This window comes from Abramis brama (genome assembly GCF_963993115.1).
Source record: "Abramis brama genome assembly, chromosome: 13".
NCBI classification, from domain to species: domain Eukaryota; kingdom Metazoa; phylum Chordata; class Actinopteri; order Cypriniformes; family Leuciscidae; genus Abramis; species Abramis brama.
In genome coordinates this window covers 7,284,728-7,307,269 of record NC_139975.1, presented here as the reverse complement: position 1 = coordinate 7,307,269, position 22,542 = coordinate 7,284,728, and the positions used below count along the sequence as shown (strand labels likewise).

Below are 22,542 nucleotides of genomic sequence, written 5' to 3'. Positions count from 1 at the left end.
ATCTCAGCGCATTTTCCCCGCATGACAAGAGTGCACTCGTGCAAGGGCTCGAGGCATTGCAAATTTTACATAATTACACGCACAATCGATACGTTAACAATCATCTCGTTATCCGAGTGCTGCTATCCGACAAGCGCGCGCACTGACATTGGAGTAAAAGATGCGTAAAGGCGAGCACAAGGAGATGCATAAAATAATGCAGGAATGCAATGCAAAAGCCACGCTACCTTTAAGTCGTCCTTTCGCTGTCATCCTCAAACTGCCAAAAATATTTCATTGGATCGAGATGCTAATCTCTCTCTTGCTCTCCTCCCCCCTCTATCTCTCTCTCTCTGGGGTAACCTGGCACTGTATAGCAGTTCATCTATCCGCCAGCAGGCGCGCGCAGCCGTCGATACGCTCCACATATGTGGCAAGCCGGTTTCACATTTATTCTTTAAAACGTTTGTCTAAATTTATATTTGTACTGTAGTATTTATTTTTAATTGCTATGTACATAAGTTCAGTGTAAAGGTAATATAGATACAAGTACTTATTCCATTAGTTACTAGTGTCTAGCTAGCCTACTTCACATTACTGCATTTATTAGATAGAGCACAATGGGGATAAACTGGCACACCTTAAGAAAATTTTGCTTTTCACTACGCCCATAATGTACGATTGAAGAAATGGAGCAACAGAATTATATCATAAAAGTGGTTTGTTTGTTTAAAAATCTTATAAATGTATAATTTTTAAAGCCCACATTTTGTCCAGGTTAAAAGATATTTTAGCTAAAAATAATGTTTTTAATAATGTCTAAGTTAATACTTGTTAAAAAAAAAATCACTTTAGCAAAGTTTGTTTATTTTCTATTTATTTTGATAAATAAAATATTTTTTTGCTCAATAAATATATAAAAATTCATTAAAATACGTTCATTTTAAAAATACAGAAACAAACTTATTTAAAAAAAACAAAAAGTTCTTAAAGCATTGAATGAGATCCCATTAAAATTTAATATAGCAACAATAAAGTAGCAATAAAGTAAAGTAGTGTAAAGTAACAATAAATATGATGTTTTATTAGCCTATATGATATGATTAATATCATATTTTTTTAAACATGATGGTTTCATTATAAATATGGTGATTATCTAAGGTGGACAGCCAATTTAATATATATTATTTATCATCTATTTAACCATGTCATGTCAACAAATGGAAAAGTCAGCCAGCTATTTATTATCATGTTAATTATTGTGCCTTTCACCAGAAACAGCAGGGGCTTTTTTTTACTCCAAATACCATACTTTTACATATTCTTCCATTATTGAAAAACTGTTGGTTTATTTACCTTGAACAAAACTGAAAATCATTAACAAGACCTTTGTCAAAATATAGACAATTGATTTTCATTAAACAATAAATATTAGATCAATTTAGCACAGAGTCAACTTTGTGCTGCTGCCCGCGATTGCAGCCAAATTTCCACGTGCATCTTGAAAAGAGGATGTTTACTGTACGTTCACACCGCCGCCGGCGAGAGCGGCAAAATTCGCTCTCGCCGCCCTGCCACCGACGCCGTAGAAAGATTTGGGGACGCTCTGACGCTCTGACGTAGATTAGAATGCGTGATTTTTTTCCTCTCAGGCGGAGGACTTCTACATTCCGATTGGTTGCCGCTGGTTGCCGCCGAACCGCGTCATTGCTTATTACCATAAAGTTGACTTGATTTCAACTCCTCTCGCCGCTCTCGCCGTCCAAGATGCGCCGCCCTCGCCGGAGCTCGCCGCCGGCTCTCATTCAAAATGAATGGCTTCCAGCCACTTTGACGCTCTCGCCGCCGGCGGTGTGAACACACAGTTTAGGAAAGCTCTGTGCCATCTAGTGGTTTAGAGGAGAATATAATCAAATGCGCCTTTTACCCTGATGCGCCTTTAGCCCCGTTGTACCCTTCTACATAATTTTGAGTCACTAGTATCTACAAGTTGTAAGTAATAATTTTTATTTTAGTAGTTAACAACAGTGTTTTTTTGTGTGTTTTTTTTTTACTTTTTTGAGATAGTGACTGATTGCAAAAAATAAGGACTAGTCTCTGATGAATGAGCATTAATGCTAGTCACTACTAGAATAAGAATTAGTATTTAATGAAGTTAATGACGAATAAAAGATACTAGTCCATGAATTACTTGCAATTAATAACATAATAATAGATGTTAGTTTTAAGGAATAAATGTTAAGATGGATTGCCATATCTCGCCTGCATCAGCATCACTGAGCATATAGGGAGCCTTAATGGGTTTGCCAATCTCATAAAGGAAAGAAAGGTGTTTTTTTAAGGCAAACACACCATCTGATCATCCTTTGATCACTGATCAATCATTTATGCATGAATTATCACGTTTTTAAAACCTTACAGTGCATCATCATAGAAACAGAATCATCGCAAACCATTCACAATCGCATAATGCTGCATGCTTAAATGTGCTGAGTATGATTAATAAAGAACACAACAACAATGCACTTACATTTGATTACGCGGTCGGTAGGGTTTAAACCCATGATGTCTGTGCTGGACATTCTCATGGGTTGTTGTAGATAACGGGGAAAGTGCGCCTACTCCTAACGGGTGAGCGTGCGGTCTTCGGTGCTGCGGGATGCGCGGGCTGCAGAAGCCGCATCACTTGGTGCGTCTCTCCTCAGTCCACCGTCGGTCAGAGGGAAAGATGTGTCGCAGCTGATCCGGGGGAAACAGTGATGCTGGGGATGCTGGACTCTGCCTGGTGCCGTGTGGGGGCGGATGGGTAGACAGATAGATGGATGGATGGATGGATGGAGCAGCAGCAGCAGCAGGAGGGGGGCTGGGAGACTTCTGCTCGGTTCAGGGTATCCTCAGCGAGTTGCAGCACCACCCCGACATGGCGAAGACAGGAACTCCCACGCTCTGGCTTGCAGGGACTGCCTCATACCGCCATCACGCGGAGGTTGATTTGGGGTTTCCCTGCGCACGAGATGAGAGAGAGAGAGCGCGCGCGCCAAGGCATTGTTGCTGGCTGCTTTATTGACGTCAGTCTTTTTAATGCGTAGAAAGTCTATCTGAATGTACAAAATACAAGAAAATGTGTATTATGAATGTTAAAAGAAGAACCAGCGTCCAAAGGTGTATTGTGAATGTTGAAAGAACAAACAGCTTAAATAATGTTATTATTATTATTATTAAGCCTAGGCTGTTTAAATGATCTAGAATCTATCCATCCATCCATCCATCAAGAATGTTGTATAAATAGCCTACCATTAGAATGCTGTTTCGTTACTACCCACTTGAAAAAGACGTAGCCTACTATTAGATGTATTAAAAATGTACTTGAGTATGTTTTTACAATACAAATATACTATAATGCATTTTTAATACATTTACCAGTACGTCTTTTTCACCTGGGTATTACAATTGTTTTTTGGTATTGCAGCATGTTAATACCATGGATTTTGGACACCATGGTGTTATTATAAGTAAGCTACCATATAATAGCATGTAAATAATGTCTGATAGTCATTCAGTACCGAGATTATCATAGTATCATTGCATCATCTAATACCATCACTTTATGGTACTGCCACAGCACAAATTTTGCAGTATAGGCTATTTTGTTGTCTTGTATTAATAATCAGTATTATTTTGTATTGCATTGTATGTTGCACATCAACAATACTATTCTGTTCTATTCTATTGTAACTGAATGATTCCACCTTAGGCCTGTTTTTTTTTTTTTTTTTTTTTTTTTAATGAATGTGTTTGTCTGAATGGGGTAGAGGGCATAAATCTGTGCTGAAGGATAAAGATATCACGATGAAACAAAGTATTTTAGGAATATAGGCCGATAGTTTGATCTTTTTGGATTTGTGTAATCAGGATTATGAGGATCAGACAAAAGCACCTAAAAATATGTGCTATTAATTGTTTAGACAATCAAATATTAGAAATGAGAACAAAGGCAGGTAAGACAATAAATAAAGGTTTCTAATGCATCAAATCAATTCCAATCAGAATATATATATGTATAAATTAAACCTAAAAATATACAGGTAAAAGTGCATACTTACTAACATAACTTAATGTGGCATGTTTGATAAAAAAATAATTAATGGCTAAATAATAAAACTTGCACAGCAGTGGTCCCTAGTTTCACACACATTCCATTATCTACAGACGATAATCTCGTATTTTGCCACGATAAAACATTAATTTCTCAAATATCCCTCCGCAATGGTGAAACTTCCTCTAGTCGAGGGTATGTATGTTATTGCCACATTTATGTTGAAATAGTATAAACTGCTCTCCTCATTTGAATGTAAATATGACTTACAATAAACATCTCGTCAGATCATATTTATATTCTCATAGTTCTTTCCATTCTATTTCTGAAGTGATCATCAAGCTCGTTTGTCGGCTCGAAATGGAAGCTTTCAACCACAGGCGTTCATTTGGGCTCAATAGCATTAAAGTCGCTGAGCACTAGCCGCCATTTTGGCTCCGCTATTGCATCAGTTTCGTGATTCACTACAGCATTATCTAGCAACTGGCGTCGGCGCGCAATCTGTCCCCGGCGACTGCGTCCATTGGCGGAAGGATCTGATTAGAGCAGCGCAGTCTGCGTGATGCGGTAGCTACTCGCTGCCGCTGCTGCAGGAGGAAGGACCGAACCGCTACCAGCACCACCTTTCAGTTTCGCCTTCAAATTACACCAACCGGCTCCGTCACACACACAGAACACCGACTGAATTATCACCCCAAGGCGTCCTTTATTACGACACCCGAGGGGTTGGCCGCGTCGAAATTAAAGAAGCGCCGTTTTAATCGAGTATAAGTCTGGTTTTTGTGTTTTTGACAGCAGTAACAGCACAACAATGGCTCTGAAAAGAATCCACAAGGTAAGAGAAGGAAGTCACGGGCGCCATTGCCCTATTCCGCATCATCCTTCCTATTTTACCCTGGAAAGGCGAATTAAGGGATGTTACTGAGAAGTTAAAAGTGTTAAGTGTGCCGCTGGTGGGATGACAAGTGTAGTAAAGCACCCCGGTTCGACGGTTCGGCCCGGGCTAACGGTTAGCATGTTAGCTGGCGACCCTCCGTCGAAACTGTGTGAGACTGATATAAAATGATTCTACCGTTTCACTTTTGTTTGTCTCCCATCGCTTTTTATCTCAAACAGAAATAAACAGTCATTTGAAATGGAAGTCGGTTTGCAATGGCTCACTCGAAGGATTAATGTTATCTCATGATAACGTGTTAGCATGCTAACCCTTCGTAGCCAAAAATGCTAAAGGCCCGTTTGAAAACCTTAAACAAAGATCGTTTATATCTTCCGCAACATCTTCAAGTGACTGTTTTTATCATCAATATATTAATGTACAGTATTATTATGTTGCATTTGTTTATATCGTGCTGTTTTGTGTTGTTAACTGGCTAACCGCTCAGGGAGAGGCATCTGGCCCATCAGTTTGCTTTTGCATTTATGTGTTTTAAGTAATTTTCGGATTATATTGGTGGTTTATATAGTTGAATATCTTTTTGTCCTTAACAACATCTTAATATTTGGTGCTTGAGTCCAACTGTTCGATTTTAAAGCCAAACTCTCACATTATATATCTGGATATTTGAGGTTAGCTCGTGGCGCAAGCAAATTGACGTTATGAACGTGGTCCAAAGCATTCATATTCACACTTATGACCCCTTGTTGAGTTTTTCTGACAATTTTGAAGGTTTTTAGTTCTCTCGGGTTTCAGTAGAACATACTAACCTGAAAACAAATATGTTACATAAGCTGTGGTCACCTCTCATGTCATTACAGCAGCAATAACTCCCATTACACAGACTGTTATGTGTCTGATTTGATTATTGACCTCTTTATTCTCTTCTTAGTCACCCAACCGGTGCGTTGGTTTGGTGTATTTTACTGTCATTTTGTCAAATGCACAGATATTTGGAGTATTTAGTTTCGGTGTCAGTTTCTCAGTTTCATTTTGGTGCTCCATTGTTAGCAGCGTGTACTGCAGGTGTTTCAGGAAGGTGATCTGGACAGGTGATTCACAGCTTTACCTGCTGGGTTTCAAGTCATGGTAGGTGAGCACTTTTTAACCTCCTTTTTTGTTTCTGGTGTGTTTCAGGAGCTGCATGATTTGGGCCGTGACCCACCTGCTCAGTGTTCAGCGGGCCCAGTAGGGGATGACAGTAAGTAACTCGCTTTACCCACCGATGTATTTGACAAACTAATGTATGTTTATTCTTCCCAATTCAATTTACAGGTATTCTGAATATGATCACTGGTAATTTCTGCTTTGTTGCAAATTCAACGTTCACTTTTAATCCATATCCTGGTTTTGTTTTGGACGATTCATGGTGCATGTTATTCTAAAAACTAAACATTTTGTTTTCGTAATTATTGATGTAATGAGTTGTTTGCCAGAATAACCTCTCTTTCGGTTCTTCCTCATCAACATCCTTCATATAGAGAGCACTTATCATGAGCCAATTCATTCAAATGGATAAGTTATTAAGCCATATTTTTAGTCTAAGGTGCATCAAAACTTGAGCATGTTTTTTTTTTTTTAGATTGTTAGACATTGTAAAAGCCTGTATTGTAAGTATGCATGTTAAATTAAGTTTGAGAAATACTACTGATACATAATGGTGTAACAACTAGTCACCTACTGTCTGCTGACATTTTAAACAGAGGAGTCTTAAAGGCATAGATATGCTTTTTATTGTTTATTTCGGAGTGTTAAATGTTCAGAATCAGCTCTATATCTTTGCTGTCGGGTGAAAACCCTGTATCCAGAAATGCTATTTTTCAGGAAATGGAAAAAACTATTTTCTTAAATAATTAGCCTAAACTCCATGTTTTCAAAGTTGATATTGTGGAGTTATACATGTTCAGACACTTGCATGGGTCGTTATATTTTTAACATTTTACAGAAATCAAGATCAAAAGTAGTTAAAAGGTTTTAGACCAGCGGATTTAGGAAAATTCCGGACATATGCGTTTTTATTGGCTGCATCTGAGGCAGTTAGTTACGTTTTCAGCATCATACAGATTATAAAGTTTATTGTAGCTATGTGGGCGCTCACTTTTTTCTGTCATTTGGCCAAAATCTCATGTTATTGAGCGCAGGCTATTTAAGACACACTGGCTATGACTCGATGACAAATGCTAGACTAAGACACTCTTCTCTACTCCTCAAATGCATAAAACATTAGCCTTTATATAGTGTTTGAGTAAAGAAAACAATGTACTTATTAAATAACCAGTCAGTTTACTTTCGCATTGCAAACCAGCAGAGACGGTTCAAACTGTGCGCCGTTCTTCATTCACAACAGAGGGGAGTGGAGTTATGAGGTTTTAGTGACAGTTTGAGGAGCCAATGAGGTTTAGTCTCATGCTCTTTTAATACTTTTAATTAGTTAAATGTTTGCAAGAACAACAGACAGACATAAAGGCTGACCAATCGTAATGATTTATGAAAAAAAGACAAAATATGAAGTCCTACAGGGACAATATGGTGACTTATAGGAACTGAATGGCTTCAATCACATAATGTCAGTTCTTTTTCCTGTCTGATCATGTTTTCTGTGTGCCTTGATAGATTTGCTCATCAATATCTAGTGTGAGGCTCAACCACAAGACAACGGATTGTTTGAACTGACAAATAGCACGTATAGCTTCCCTCAAAAGAGTCGACAATTCATTAAACCATGAATCATACAACCATCTGACCCACTTAGTGCCTCAGAGACTTGACTGAAATATGACAACATAATTGTACCCAAATTTGCCTCATCATATTTTATACTGTATTCCTCAGTGGGCTCTTTTTTTTTTATTTCTGACAAAACTGATCCTGAGCTTGCCAGTCAAAATTGTATCTCTTGAGTTTTTGAAATATTTTAAGAATGTTAGATAAACATGATGTTATACAGGCTTTCTCTGATGTTTCTGTTTGTCTTGTTTCAGTGTTTCATTGGCAGGCCACAATAATGGGACCAGTAAGTATTTTTCTTCTATCCCCTATAGTAGCACACAACATTACAGAAATCATTTGAACTTGAAGCATGATAATGTTGTCTAAAAAATTTGAAGTTTAATGAAGTTAGACCAGGTTTAGTTTTAGAATTTTTATCAAAGATAAACGTATAAAAAGATATAAATATATTAGGGCTGGGAATCGATTAAAAAATATTAACTAATTAATAGCACAATTTGCGGTGATTAATCGCATTTCCTCCCAAGCTTGTAATCATCAATATTTAAACGTAGAATCACCTAATTAAATTAAACAGTGGTTTAGTTAGTAGTAACAATTAGTTTACAATTGGCCAAAATAACTCATTTCTATTTATGCACCAACAATGTAAAAAAATTTTTTTTTAAAGTGCCAGTTGAATTTCAAAAAGGTACATATGTCAACATAGGCTAATCGTTCTTCACGAGCAGAACAATGAGCAGAGAGCGTAGCGCGCCCACACACACACACGAATGGAGAGCGCGACGCACACACAGAGCGAAAAAGAGCTAAACAAGTTGCGCGAGACTGAAACCTGATCGCCGAACACGGAGGGGTGGGGCGGCGGCATATTTTCTGCCTTTTTTTCTCTTTCGGCCAAAAACCGAAAATGAGGCGCACAAAAAAAGTGCTGCGTCAATTGCGTTATTTTTTTTTTTTTATGCGTTAAAATGTTTAACGCATTTTTTTATGCGTTTATGCGTATTATGTTTTTTTATGCGTTTTTTATGCGAATAATTCTTTTAAAATTTTGTTGGTCTATATATTTTAACATTTTAAACTTTTGTTTAGAAATATATTTCACTTTTTTCTCTCCATGAATATAGCTGGGGTTACTGGTATGGCGTTAAACTATAAACAAACAAACACATTTAATTCTAATTAAAAATGTTTACCCCACAGAATGACAGTCCTTACCAGGGTGGAGTGTTCTTCTTGACCATACACTTTCCCACAGATTATCCCTTCAAACCGCCAAAGGTCAGTAACATCTACACCAGTTTGGCACAGATTCTCAGGTGCTGCTTAATTGTTTGTCTCTTTGAATCATCTCATTTTACCAACCTGCTCTTTTTTGCCATGATATGAGGAAATGTTTTTCCTCCCAACATGCATTCAAATAATTCAGCTTATCACTGTAAATCATGTGGAGTTACTGAATGCAGAGAATCGTGTTAATGAATTTAAAGAATTTGTTTCAAGGAATCCAGTGCTTGTGTTTGGATTTTAATCTACATTAAGAACTGTTCTTGTGTTGGCGGTAGTAATTACTGTTTAGCCTGAAACGGGTGTGTTTTGTGTGCTTATGTTTGTCTCCTTCCTTGCTCAGGTTGCGTTTACCACAAGAATCTATCACCCAAATATCAACAGCAATGGCAGCATCTGTCTGGATATTCTGAGGTCACAGTGGTCACCGGCACTCACCATCTCCAAAGGTATAACACCGCTAGGTTTCAGCTGTTAGTTTTCAAACTGTCTTTTTGACAATTCCAGAAATGTTCTTTTCTTGGCTTCAACCTCTATGTTCCCATGGTCAAGCCTGTATGGATTTTATTGGGTTGCTTCCATATGGACCCATGTGGTGTTCTGGAGAATTCTGACATATCCTAAATTAATATAGACAAAATATTCAAAGCTAAATTATGTTTTTTGGATGCTCAAGCTCTCTCAATGCTCACAGTGCTGTGAGAACTGCTTTAAATAATGTAGCAGTCCAAATCCCATTGGGTATTGAAATTTGTTACAAGTACAATTAAAGAATTTTGTGTGTTATGTACAGAATTTTCTGACCTTTTTAAACTGAAATTTATCAAATGATTGTTATCTGTATCAGCCATGAAACAGCCTTTGAAGCTGGTATGAATATTCTGATTCTTTAGTTTAAAATCTGTATCTTTAACATGAGAGAAATAAAAACTAGAGAAAGCAATGTTGGAGAATATTTTCAGTGTTTCTTCCTTTAGTGTCTAATTGTAAATGCATGCAGCTTAAGGCAAATTTGATGCTTCTCGCATAGTATGTTTAGTGTTTTTTTTTTTTTTGGGGGGGGGGGGGGGGGGGGAGTACATTTTCTAACTATTATAGTTAGATATAAATTTTCATGTACATCTGAGCTGTTCGTAACAAATTTTTGGTGCTTAATTTATTCCCTAAGGAATGAGTGTCCTGATATTAGATGACAGCTGTTTAAACAAGGACAACTCTTTTTAAAGTGCCTTGTGTTATTTTTACTTAAACTTTTTTTTTCTTCTCTCTTGCACTTCAGTTCTCCTGTCCATCTGCTCCCTGCTGTGTGATCCCAATCCGGACGACCCCTTAGTACCTGAGATCGCCCGCATTTACAAGACTGACAGGGAAAAGTGAGTGTCCTCCTGTGAACTAGATCAATACCTCACACTGTGTTTGCCCTAACGCTCTTCCCCATAGGTGCTGTCTTGCAATCATTTGCATTATTAGCCATGCTATTGCCTACGCAGTTTCCTATTTACGTTGTCACTTTTCTTCCCTATGAAGGTTACACTGAAACTCTGAAGTCTTGTTTTGTGAAAAATTTGCTCTTCTTTTTTTTTTTTTTTGATGAGCCTTGTAGTTGACTGTAAAGCCACAGCAAAAGTGGAAATGTTTGAAGCTTGCTATAATTAAAAAAAAAAAAAAGCTGTCTTCAATATCTCATAAAAGCAACAGCGTTTTCTTTTCTCCAAACAATACTGCACTGGGTGTAATATTTTGAACAGGACAATTTGTTTATCAAATTCAACAGAAAAGGTTGTTGAATGCCAGCAGGCGCCTATTAGATCTTTTTTTGTTTTGAACTACTGTTACTGGCAAATGTAGGTGGAAAAAGCAATTGAGGCTGCGGCAGGACCTTATGAGAGTTCAGGGGATTACTGAAGAGTTTCTATATAATTGCATGCCAGTCATTGGTGATGCCCAATATTTTTCAACATGTCAAAGGGATCAAATCACGTTTTCATCTTTCTTTAGAGAAGTTGATTGTACTACACAAACACACACACATTCCTGCACTGATGATTAAGTCCATTGTAGTTGTTGACTGCCCCATCTTTCAACAACAGGTTATTTTCAAAGTCTGTATTACCTGTTATGTGTCATGCAAATAATATTTTGCTGGAATGTGATGCTGATATTTTTTTATTTGTCTCCCCTCACAGGTACAACAGAATAGCTCGGGAATGGACACAAAAGTATGCAATGTAGTTTTGGAGTTAGAATCATGATGGGAGAAAATGACACCTCTCCATCTTAAGATTAGGGGAGATTTTGAACGTTCAAAAGATTAAAAAAAGAAAAAAAGCTTAAGAAAAAAACAGATCTTGTTGGTTTCCATTGGAGTGCTTTCTTTAAGCCACGCCTCCCCTCACCAGAGCACCTCCCCCACTCTTAGCCCTCTGGCAGCCATGGTGTACATACTGAAACTTCAGCTGTAGCCCCTTTTCCTCCCCAAATTCAAACCTCCACTCCACAGCTCCTGCTTTACCTTCTCCGTTGCTATAGCGACGTACCCGCTGCTTAGGATCAGTCCGTATCAATTTTGCTGTAGAAGATGTTTATGGCTCTAAAAGCATTCCTTGTTGTTTTTAAGCACTGGGAAGGGAGGGCTATATTATTATCATTTTTTGATTTCTCCCTGCAATTTGTGATAGTCTGGACATAGAGGGATATGTTTTTTACAGTTTACTTTTTCATTTCCATTTCCTGGGCTTCCAACTGTACATTGGATCAGGAAGGTTTTTTTTTTTCTTCTTTTTTTCTTTCTTTTTTTGATTTCTTTACTGCAGAGAAGGGAGGGGTATGCTGTCTGTCTTTTTGTATAAAATCTATCAAAGGAATTCTTTTAAAATCATAGCAGTTAAAGGAAAATGGACCTCCTGTCTTCTCCTCTGGAGTATTCTAATGGACTGGAATACTATGAATATATATATTTTGTTTCCATTTGCCATTGCAAAGACTCTCTGCCCCTTTCCTTAGCCACGACCAACTTCACAAACATTCACCATCACGAAGGGTTTTGGACCAGTTATTTAAAGCAGTCTCTATAACATGCGTCTTATTGTTTTTCTTTAGTTTTTTCTCTTTCCCCCAACCCACCCTTGTAACTCTTAGTTTGCTTTTTTTCTTTTCTTTTCCTGCTCTTGTTGAATTAGATGCTAACATGGTTCAGCCAGACTCGATTGGGTCCCTGGGTGGGAGGACACAAACTCCTCACAGACAAACTTCTGTATATTTAATTTCCTGACAGGCTCGTTGAGCTTTGTGTGTTGATTAAAACTGTGTAATAAAATGATTACTAAAGTCTGAAATGATTTGTGTCTGCATGGGTTTTTTTCTGACGTATTTATTAAACAGGTGGTACAGGTCTAAACTTTGTCCTTTGTTTGGGTTTTAATAGTAAAGTAAAATCTCTGAAAAATGAAATTCACTTCTCATCTGCTTGCCCAATCACTGGTCACTTTGACAGAAAATAAATGTAATCAATTGCACAATGTTTGCTTAAAGTTGCAAGTTTTATATAATTATTCATAAACTTTTTATTGGAGCTTTTTCCAGTTTGGTGTGGAGGAACAAAGCACTTGAAAATAAAGTGACTGAGGCTTGGTTTTACAAACAGGGCAGGCCTTCTATTAGGAATTAATTGAATTATTATAAACGTGCCTTAGAAAAAAAAAACATTACTGTTGTGCATCTTGAGACAAAATGGCAGTGACGTATTTTAAGATATGTCAGTGCAAGTTGCTTTCAGTTAAAACAGCTTAACATGCATTTTAGTTTGGACTAGCTTAAGCCTTGTCTGTGAAACGGGGTGAATTTATTACATGCACTGTACAATTTACTCTAATATTTCATAAAATTATATATTTTACTAACTACGGTATGTTTTTTGCAAGCAGGTGTCATGACATGTTTAACAATTGTGTTATGGGCTATTACAAAATAAACTCATTTGAATTATTTACTGATTTTTATATTTTGGATCTTCATTCTTTTATAATATGAAATATTGTCGACTGACAGTTTAAAGATGCCTCAATTCCTTTTTGCTGTTATGTGAACGGTCAGTTGAGGTTTTGTTGTTTATGCAACATTTTATATTACGAAATATTTAAATATCAAGACTTAAAACACTACCAAACTGCTAGTGGAGCACTAAGAGGGATTTGGGCCCCATGTTTACAGCAAGTGCGAGATCACGCTCTCCAGCCATTGGTTGAGATGTTCAGTGACGCAATCACGCAGAGTTTCCGCAGTCACGGCGTCCCTCTGGTTCAGCGTCTCTCAGACCTTGTGGTGCCCTTAAACTTGAAGTTATAACAAGTCTACCGTCATGGTATCTCAAGTGTCGGGGCTTTCAGCTCTGATTAAACCGGGGTTAATACCGGGTTTCAAGGTTTCTAAAGGTAAGAGCGATTTTTGTTTTAATATAAAGCCGATGGCAACCTTGATCGATTGCAGTCAAGCAACGCTAAGCAATCAACACATATTTGTCGGCATGTTCAATTTATTGCTGTGAATCCGAATATTATATTCATTTTAGATTTTAAATGATTTTAGATTAAGTTATTAAATTGGGATTCTAACATGCAAAGACGCTTATACTGCATGCACGCGTTATTATTATGTCATAAGTGCAGACATTATACAATGCATTTTGGATATTTAAATCAATGCAATGATTTAGTAGGCAATAAAACTGCATCTTGATGACATGTCACTGTGCAGCATTTGTTATGCGGCAAAACGAGTTTGACAAACTCGATTGTTTTCATATCTCGCGATGAACGAATAGTTATTTTGAGTTATTTATAGGATCTTTTAAATGAATCATTTGAAACAGATTGGTCTGTACGATTCTTTCACGTTTTAGCTTTCACGTACTTGCAGCAATATGTTTACAACTCTTTTTTTTATGACAGTTTTTAGAGTAAGCTATGTAATATATCATCTCGAGATGTCAGTGATCACGTGATGAAGTAAAAGAATTGCGAAACGAATTGTTCGTAAGAACCGATTCGCGGAAGTCGTGAATCCTTCTCACCTGACCAAGATGAAAGACAAATGTAGTACCTATACCTAATCACATAGTACGCGATTTCGGACGCAGCTAAACACTACTAACGTCCAACCTGGATTTGCACAGTCTGTATCAGTGTCGACATACTGTATGGCATGACTCGTGACTACATTTTAGTGCTGATTAAGTTTCATGGGTTTAGGCCATCCAGGTGTCATGACGACTTTAGGTCACATGACACATAAAGATATGTCTATATAATCCCTGCAAATACCTGTATTATGTACAGCATGTGTTTTGTTGTGTGCTACAGATATAATATGTATCTGTAAACCATTGATTTAAAGTCCTTAGGATGTGTATTTGTTGTTTGGGCACTGAGCTTTTTGGTTTACTGATATAAAATTGTAAAGTTATTTTTATCTAAAACTGTTTGTTCCAAAGGGCAATTTTGTTTTGTTTGTATAATTGTTAATTAATAACTAGCCTACCTGCTGTGTGATGGTGAAACTGAAATTCATATCGATTTTCTTAATTCATGCATTGCATTAGTTTGGGGGCATTATATGTCTTATAATTAAGACAATAATTAATTGTCTAATTTCAATTAATTAGATGTTATTTTTCATGACTGATATTTAATCCAGAAAAAAAATAAATCTAGAAAAAATAAATCAGTAAAAATTGAATTTTGAAAAAAATAAAACGGATGTCATAGTGCGCTACCTATAGATCATAACATCCAGTTTTAAGATGGTTAGACTTGTAAAAACATGGTGAAATTTTGAGGGTCCACAATCTAATTTCTGCATGTTCCCACCACAAAAGAAGCCTTATTGTAAGACATTTTGTCTCCCTCGTCATACCAAAAGTTTAAACAAAAGCTTACCTAGACAATAGAAATATGTGATATGCTTTTAATAATGAAAGTGATGCTGAGTGTGTAGAGCAGGCAACCTCCCGGCCCTCTCAAAAACAAGCGCCTCCTCGTGTGTACATTTGCAGATCAGCTGACCACCATCGTTCCCATTGCAGTGGCTGCGGCTCTGAGCACATACCTGCTGACGCGCTACTTCAGTTCACCGAGCAGTCCCCAGAGCAGGGTCAACCCCTCAATCAACAAAGACAGCCCGAAAGTAGTGCACAGCTTCGACATGGAGGACATCGGCAGCAAGGCCGTCTACTGCCGCTGCTGGAGGTCCAAGAAGGTGAGTGAAACCACCGAGATGAATCATGCTAATAGGATTTAAATGCCTGTTGAATGAACCCGCTGGTCTGTTTGGAGATTATCTGTATGGACTATTTTTAACCCTTTAAAGCCTATTGAATCATATACATGAAATTCTAAGGCCTCTAAATTATTTAAAAACTTTGCTGAAAACCTCTTGCGTGCCGTAATCTGCTGCCTTCCAATGCCTTACACACACCACTTGAACCTTCTATAAAATAATCATTCATATAGTTCGAAAAGGTTGAAGCGAATTACAAGGGTGTTTGCAGTGGGCTGTTTACATTAAACTCGTGTCATAAAAGCATTCTGAGGTGCAAGTACATTCTCAGAATCAGCTGAACGCATGAGCGCTCTTCTTCGTGAGCATTTGAGCGTCTTTCGTAAAAAGTAAGCTCAGAAGCGATGCATTCGGAAAAAAATGGAATCGATCCACGAATCGCGATGCATCGATATTGTCCCAGCCCTATTATCCATACATCATTTTATAGAAAAAGCATGTTAAAATATAAGTAACACTTGAGACAACAGGCTTCTGAGGAATGTTTTTTTATCTCTTTTTTTACATTTACACGACAACAATGTACTAAAAACAGAAAAGTTTTTTTCCTTCATGTTTTTCACTTACAGATGACAACATTGTCAAAATGATCCCCGTTCACACGGATCCGCAAAAATGACTTAAAGGGACAGTTCGCCCAAAAATGAAAATTCTGTCATCATTTACTCACCCTCAAGTTGTTTCAAACCTGTATGAATTTCTTTTTCTGCTGAACACAAAATAATATATTTTGAAAAATGTCTGTAACCAAACAGTTGATGGACCCCATTGACTTCCATAGTTTTTTTTTTCCTACTATGGAAGTCAATGGGGTCCATCAACTGTTTGGTTACCGACATTTTTCAAAATATCTTCTTTTGTGTTCAGCAGAAAAAAGAAATTCATACAGGTTTGAAACAACTTGAGGGTGAGTAAATGATAGAATTTTCATTTTTGGGCGAACTATCCCTTTAAAATGTTGTATTCTGCTGCCAGGCCAGTAGATGGCGATGTCACTATGTAAAGAACACAACACACCTATAGACTGAACGCATGCGCATGACGAAAACACAAATTTGTGTTTTTGTAGTTTACATGGAGAAGATAACTAATAATATTGTTTTAAAAAACTTGCACTTTGAAACCTGTTTTCAAAAGTTTGCATTTTCAGACCCCCAAAACGCCGTTGTCGTGTAAATGAACGCCCAAAACGCATAAAAAGTTTTCCATTTTTATTCGAAAACACTGTCGTTTACCCACCTGAATAAAAACTATAGAACTTTGATCATAAAACTTTTAAAACATAAAAGCATTTAAATTACACCTTGCTAAGGGCACGTTTGCATGACGATGTACTGAAAACAGAAACATTTTTCCTTTCAATTTTTTGCATAAAGATGCCAACATTGTCAAAACTATTCCGTTAACATGGATCAGCGAAAATGACTAAAAATGCTGTATTACGCTGCCATGCCAGTAGTTGGCGATGTTTCTTTACAAAGTGACACTACGTGCCTATAGACTGAACATGTAATGTGCACGTGCATGAAGTCACCGTTTTCACAAAAAAATATATAAAATAACTTTAAAAAACGTTGAAATCGGTTTTCAGGCCCCCAAACGTCATTGTCGTGTGAATGAACAGCCAAAACGCATAAATTTTCCATTTTTGTCAAAAACGGTGTTGTGTAAACATTGAGAGACATAGTGACAACTGATATTTATATGCATTTTATGTAAGTAGTCTGTTTAACTGTTATAAAGAACTATAATGTACTGATTTACATTATACAATCTTACGTATAACATATACATACATACATACATACTCTACATACATGCTAACATATTTTTGCTCAGTTTGGGCTACTGAGGTGTTTTCTTCCTCCTCATAAATTATACTATATGAGCCATAAAATCCTGCTGTATCAAAAATGATACAAAACATAATTCTCATATTAATATAACTCTTCATTTGTAAGTCGTTTTGGACAAAATTATCTAATTTAAATAAATGTAAATGTAGGCCTACATAAAACATTTTTTTTAGATGTACTGTACACATTTTAGATAAAGGTTCAATAAACTGTTTCATTAATAAATTTATTTCTGACTGTTTTTTGAAATGTCAGGCTTTCAAGGGTTAAAGGTATAATTCACCCCAAATTGTGAATTCTGTCATTTATGCACACACTCATGTCACTGTTTGCCGCATCCTGAAGCGCCATAGTAATCTACAAGAGCTTCCTGTGGATGTATTAATGCAAAGTGCTGGAATAAACATCAAAACCACATACTGCGTGCAGATACATTATCATGCTCTCGGAAAGATCATCATGCGTGGTTGTGATTTGTATGTATTTGTTTGTTCCCTGGACAGTTTCCCTACTGCGACGGCGCACACACCAAACACAACGAGGAAACTGGTGATAATGTCGGACCCCTGATCATTAAGAAGAAAAACCCCTAGATATTCTCTGTGTGTGTGTGTGTGTGTGTGTGTGTGTGTGTGTGTGTGTGTGTGTGTGTGTGTGTGTGTGTGTGTGTGTGTGTGTGTGTGTGTGTGTGTGTGTGTGTGTGTGTGTGTGTGTGTGTGTGTTTCCATCAGTGTTTTCCATCCACTGTAGTTGAGAGTAACTGGATGAGGATTTCAGTTCTCAGTGTTAATGCATCTCGTTCACACAAGGACTTCCTGTAGCTCTGCAGACATGCATCAGCAAGCATACTGTAAACGCGGTGTGGTTTTACTCTTGGTCTTGGTCTTCCTCTCCAACTCTAACACGACCCATATTATTTAAATGTACTCTAAAACAACTTTGCACTACAGCGCAGATGAATGTGGATGAGTGGCGGGCCAAAGCTCCTACGCACAGTTTAATCAACATTTTAGTGATTATGACTTGAACATGTAGTTTTTACCATATTAGGTGTAAAACTAAACCGGTTCCATTTTCCAAGACTGCATTTAAGTATATTTTGCTGTACAATGAAAAACGTGCATTTTGAATAAACGTGATTTGCAATGGTCATCCTTGTGTCGTTGTTTCAAGCTCTATTCTGCGTATATTCACTAAGCAGGGTTATCTCTACCCACAGTTTTAAAACAGGATGTGGGAGAGAATGTGCTCTACTTCCTGTACCGCTGCAAAACACAGGAAATAGAAGATCCCCTGCTGCAGTTCTGCTTACATCCAGCAGATGGAGCCACTTTATCAATTCACTGCTCCTGGATTTATTTAGAAGATACTGTGATCACCCCTTTGGCTCTGAAGGATGTGTGAGGTTTTAAGATTAAACGAAATAAAGAAAAGACTTGACTCAGTTGATTTTTAAATGCTGGACACCCCAATCCGTTTAGCTTCTTTAGACCATAGTTGTGCCCCAAATGATGCACTATGTACTCAACCATGTAGTGTATGAATTTTATAAGGCTATTTTGTCATCCAACATCAGGATCTGTTACCCCCTCCCCTCTTCTACATAAGTAAAGACAGTTGAGTGCAACTGTCCAACATTCCACACTTTTTCTTCGGTTAATTAAGTGCATCATCCGGGTATTTAAAGTGCACTTTTTATATTTGGAATTTTCAGCGTGAACACACTACTCGCACTATTTATACCACAAAACGTCATAGAATAGTGCATAAGTACACAAATTGGGATGCATCTCATGTTCTTCAGTGGTATTTGAAAGTTCTGGAGCGGATGATCAAATAATAAATACATTTCCGTTATGAAAGTATGCATATAAATTATTTGGTGGTTTTATGTTTGTTTATGTAGCTTTAAGGTGTGGTCACATTAGCCAATTTTTTTTTTTACTAACATTTTGCTGCCATAAAAAATCATTGTCAATAATGTGAAAAGTCACTTTCAAATCAAGCAGCTTTCTGTTGGTCAACATGGCAAATCCGAGTGACCAACTTGAATCAGTTGTGAAATTTGCGCTGGAATTTTTCACTCTCACACGAAACTCCCAATCACGCAAATTCCATTGGACAGATTTGGCAGAGCGATGGTAAATGTGACATCACCTTAATTGCAGTCATCTCAATAGGAATTCAAGCGATCAGGCACATGAGAGGCAAAAAATGTCCTGCTTCAGGTTTCACGTTGGATTCATGTTTGTTTAACTTTTAACATGCATATTGGCTGCGTTTATCAAAGTTCTGTCATGAAACTCTAGATGGCGCAGTCTGATAGGTCGTTAACTCAATCTGCTTGCAATCACATCGTTCTCTATAGGGAACAGCTGATTGGTTCCTGCTGTATCAGTAGCCAATGAGCTCGCTGCTCAACCTTCAAATACTTGGTCAGTATTTTCTGCAGCAGTGCGCTTTCAGAAACCCTCCACCTTCCCCAGCTCCACCTGTATAGATCTGCTACGGGTAATTCATGTACGCTATATTGTACAGCAGCAGCATGTCTTACTTGTTTACAGCAGTGTGTCGTGTGTGTGTTGGCAGTAGCAAGTCCCAGAGCAGCATAGCAGATCTATTCCGCCAAGACCAAACATATCAACATTGTCATATCCATTACCAGCCCAAACACTCAGAGAGTTGTCAAGACAGAAATATATTTATTAAAGCTGATTAGATTGGTAGGGATCTCTAAACAGTGCTTCATGCATCAATACACTATTGGCAATGCACAGTGGACCTATTTAGATTGTTTGGTGACCACGCCTTTAGTTTGTAAGGGGCCGTTCACACAGAAAAACGATGAAAAAGCAGCAAAGCTGTTGCAGCCATCAGCATTTGGTGTGAACACAGTTAAACTATCACACATTCTAAAAATATATATATTTTTTTGTTGTTGCTGCAAAACTTTATATACAGTGGTTAATAGCGTGTTGTAGGCAGTTGCTAGGTGGTCACTTGTCAAACAACCTTTAAGTCTTAAATTTTGGTCACTGGACATGGCTCTGGGGCCGTATTACAAAAATAATTCAACTAATCCCATCTTGTCTGTTAGTAACCTTTAGTTACCATCAATAAGGATGTTAGTCAGTGAGACTAAAGATAGGTTAGATAAGATTTTGCTGGGTCCAGATGTCGATTACAATGTAAGTCTTTAAGATAATTTTATGTCTAATTGCTAATACAAACAGCAGCGTACCTCTCCTGGCCGAACAATTTTAGGTATCATTGATGCCCGAAGTACAATTGGCATTGGACAGGTTAAGTTTAAATCATAGGATTTGTTCAAATCACTGCAGGTAAAATAGAGACCAATACCAAGACCATTAATAGTCTGCATGTTATTCCTTGTCTAATACATCTTTCTGAAGTGGTATGTGGATGGTGGGATGGGGGGCCGTGGAGATCTCAGTCATTGAAAAACAGGAAGCTCTGACAACATGGTGCCCAAAACCACAGGTAACTCTCAGGAGTGAGAAATAGAGAGAGCAGAAGAAATACACATAGGGTCTCAAGGGGGAACGAGTCTACTGCATTTCTGTGTTGGAGAAGCGGGCTGACGGCATTCCTCAGCGTCTGAGAAAACCGGACGTTTGCTCTATCTCTTTCTCTTTTTTTTTCTCCTCCTCTCCCTCGGTCTCTATGCCGTCGTCTTTCAAGTGGGTTTTATCCCCTCCTGTGGAGCGGGTCATGTGTCTGGCTGCCAGAGAGAACCATGTGACGTTAATCCCCCCCCCCCCCACACTCCCACCATCACACAATCCCCCCCAGCTCAGAGAGGAGGAGGGCTCAGCTCTCAAAGTTATCTGGGAATTATGTGGCCACAAGGAAAGGCAAGTGTGTATTTGTTTATTTATTCACCCATTTTCATGATCTATCCTGTGGCCTCATTTGGAGATGATCTGTGTTCTTTCGCACAGCAGGGAAACACTAGCTGAATACTACAGGAACGTCCTCCACGGTGAACTCAGCGGATGATGCAACTCAGAATCCAAAGGTCTGATCAATGACCTCGCAAACAAACCTGGCTCAAGTCAAGCATCCTGGAATAGTTCTCTGTATAGTCCACTTCCACACTGATTGTTATGGAATGCTGTAGGACTGTACAGAAAGCTAAAGGAAAAAAAAAATATTTTGAAATGTATATTATTAAAATTATATTATTTATTTTTTGTTTGCATATACCACATGGTATATATACGGTTTATATATAGGCCTACCATATATACCACATATATATAAATTGTTTTTAAATAAGATTATATTCTTTGAAGTACTTTGAAGTGGCTTATATTCTATGATATATGAATATAGTTATATTATATTAAATCATATGATCATATTAATATAAATTAAATATATTTTTCTTATCTTAATATACAATTATAAATCTTTGAAGTGGCTTATACTGTGGTATATGAATATGGTAATCACATAGAACCATGCTATATATCAAATTACCGAAGTTCTACCATGTTTTTAGAAAACTGTGATGTAATACCATGGTATTCATTGAAACACTATGTAGTGCCATCTCTTACAAAAAAAATGCAGTGGCTGCACCATGGTACAGTTGTGGTATGAGTTGGTAATATTATGGTATATACATTAATATATACCACATTACTTCCAAAAGAGACAGTGGCATTACAATGGTGCATGTCCAAAACAAACATGCTAATACCATGGTAATGTTTTGTAGGGCCCGTAACTAAATAGTATGGCATTTTAGTGTAGTAATCACACAGCACCATATATATTAAGATACAAATGTTGTGGGAAATTACCATGGTATTCCATAAAGTACCCATGTAAATAATATGGCATACGTTTAACAACCCCCCAAAAAATCCATATTAGAACCATGCTCCTTTTTAGTACATTTTTATAAGTTATGTAACTAGGATATGAAAATGGAGTAAGTGCAAAGTAATATCGCCATGTTTTTGGACTGAACCATGATGGTAATACTATAGATTAATGGTATTTAAGACTATGGTATTTAAGTGACGTAAATGAATATGGTAATTATACTATGCAGAACTTTTCGTAAGGGAAAACTTAGTCTGACGACTAAAATAGGGTTTGTCATTTTGTGAATAAAGATAGCGTTGGCCTAAATTGGAAAAACAATGATGGGAAGTGCAGCAGTAAAGTAGTGTCACTTTACTCAAGCCTAAACTTTCCCGTTAATGCAATTGTGGAGGACTGTAACACGCAACCCCCCCTCAAACCCGCAGCCAGCAGCGCCGCACTGATCGATCCGCATTGATCGTCCCTGACGA

The 22,542-nt window shown here is 37.5% G+C and overlaps 3 protein-coding genes across 16 annotated transcripts in view; 2 read left to right on the top strand and 1 right to left on the bottom strand.

Moving 5' to 3' along the window:
• ppp3cb (protein phosphatase 3, catalytic subunit, beta isozyme) overlaps positions 1-4,446 on the bottom strand; it is a 50,689-nt gene extending 46,243 nt beyond the window's left edge. For 4 of the 13 annotated variants that reach the window (XM_084133920.1, XM_084133927.1, XM_084133932.1 and 1 more), the window contains exon 1: positions 2,510-2,708. In XM_084133920.1, coding sequence (XP_083990046.1) covers positions 2,510-2,567 — 58 coding nt within the window. In that variant the 5' untranslated portion in view covers positions 2,568-2,708. Of the gene's footprint in view, positions 1-227; positions 354-2,509; positions 3,078-4,345 lie in introns of those variants that run through there. The other 9 variants (XM_084133928.1, XM_084133921.1, XM_084133924.1 and 6 more) reach the window with 6 other exon arrangements.
• A 171-nt stretch (positions 4,447-4,617) lies between these two features.
• ube2d2 (ubiquitin-conjugating enzyme E2D 2) lies at positions 4,618-12,361 on the top strand. The gene is made up of 7 exons (XM_084133251.1): positions 4,618-4,910; positions 6,147-6,210; positions 7,991-8,022; positions 8,943-9,020; positions 9,370-9,475; positions 10,306-10,399; positions 11,213-12,361. The coding sequence occupies exons 1-7, from the start codon at positions 4,887-4,889 to the stop codon at positions 11,256-11,258; spliced, it is 444 nt and encodes a 147-aa protein (XP_083989377.1). The 5' UTR covers positions 4,618-4,886; the 3' UTR covers positions 11,259-12,361.
• A 928-nt stretch (positions 12,362-13,289) lies between these two features.
• Positions 13,290-18,367, top strand: LOC311095444 (CDGSH iron-sulfur domain-containing protein 1). 2 transcript variants are annotated; one of them, XM_084133949.1, is made up of 3 exons: positions 13,290-13,456; positions 15,076-15,278; positions 17,719-18,367. In XM_084133949.1, the coding sequence occupies exons 1-3, from the start codon at positions 13,384-13,386 to the stop codon at positions 17,806-17,808; spliced, it is 366 nt and encodes a 121-aa protein (XP_083990075.1). In that variant the 5' UTR covers positions 13,290-13,383; the 3' UTR covers positions 17,809-18,367. The 2 variants fall into 2 exon arrangements, with proteins under 2 accessions (XP_083990075.1, XP_083990076.1); XM_084133950.1 differs by having other exon boundaries at positions 13,297-13,456; positions 15,106-15,278.
• Positions 18,368-22,542: the final 4,175 nt, after the last annotated feature.

Coding starts and splice junctions, on each gene's coding strand:
- LOC311095444 (XM_084133949.1), top strand. CDS start 13,384: ATGGTATCTCAAGTGTCGGGGCTTTCAGCTCTGATTAAACCGGGGTTA. Junction 13,457..15,075: donor GGGTTTCAAGGTTTCTAAAG/GTAAGAGCGATT, acceptor GTACATTTGCAG/ATCAGCTGACCACCATCGTT. Junction 15,279..17,718: donor GCTGCTGGAGGTCCAAGAAG/GTGAGTGAAACC, acceptor TTCCCTGGACAG/TTTCCCTACTGCGACGGCGC.
- ube2d2 (XM_084133251.1), top strand. CDS start 4,887: ATGGCTCTGAAAAGAATCCACAAG. Junction 4,911..6,146: donor CTCTGAAAAGAATCCACAAG/GTAAGAGAAGGA, acceptor GGTGTGTTTCAG/GAGCTGCATGATTTGGGCCG. Junction 8,023..8,942: donor AGGCCACAATAATGGGACCA/GTAAGTATTTTT, acceptor TTTACCCCACAG/AATGACAGTCCTTACCAGGG.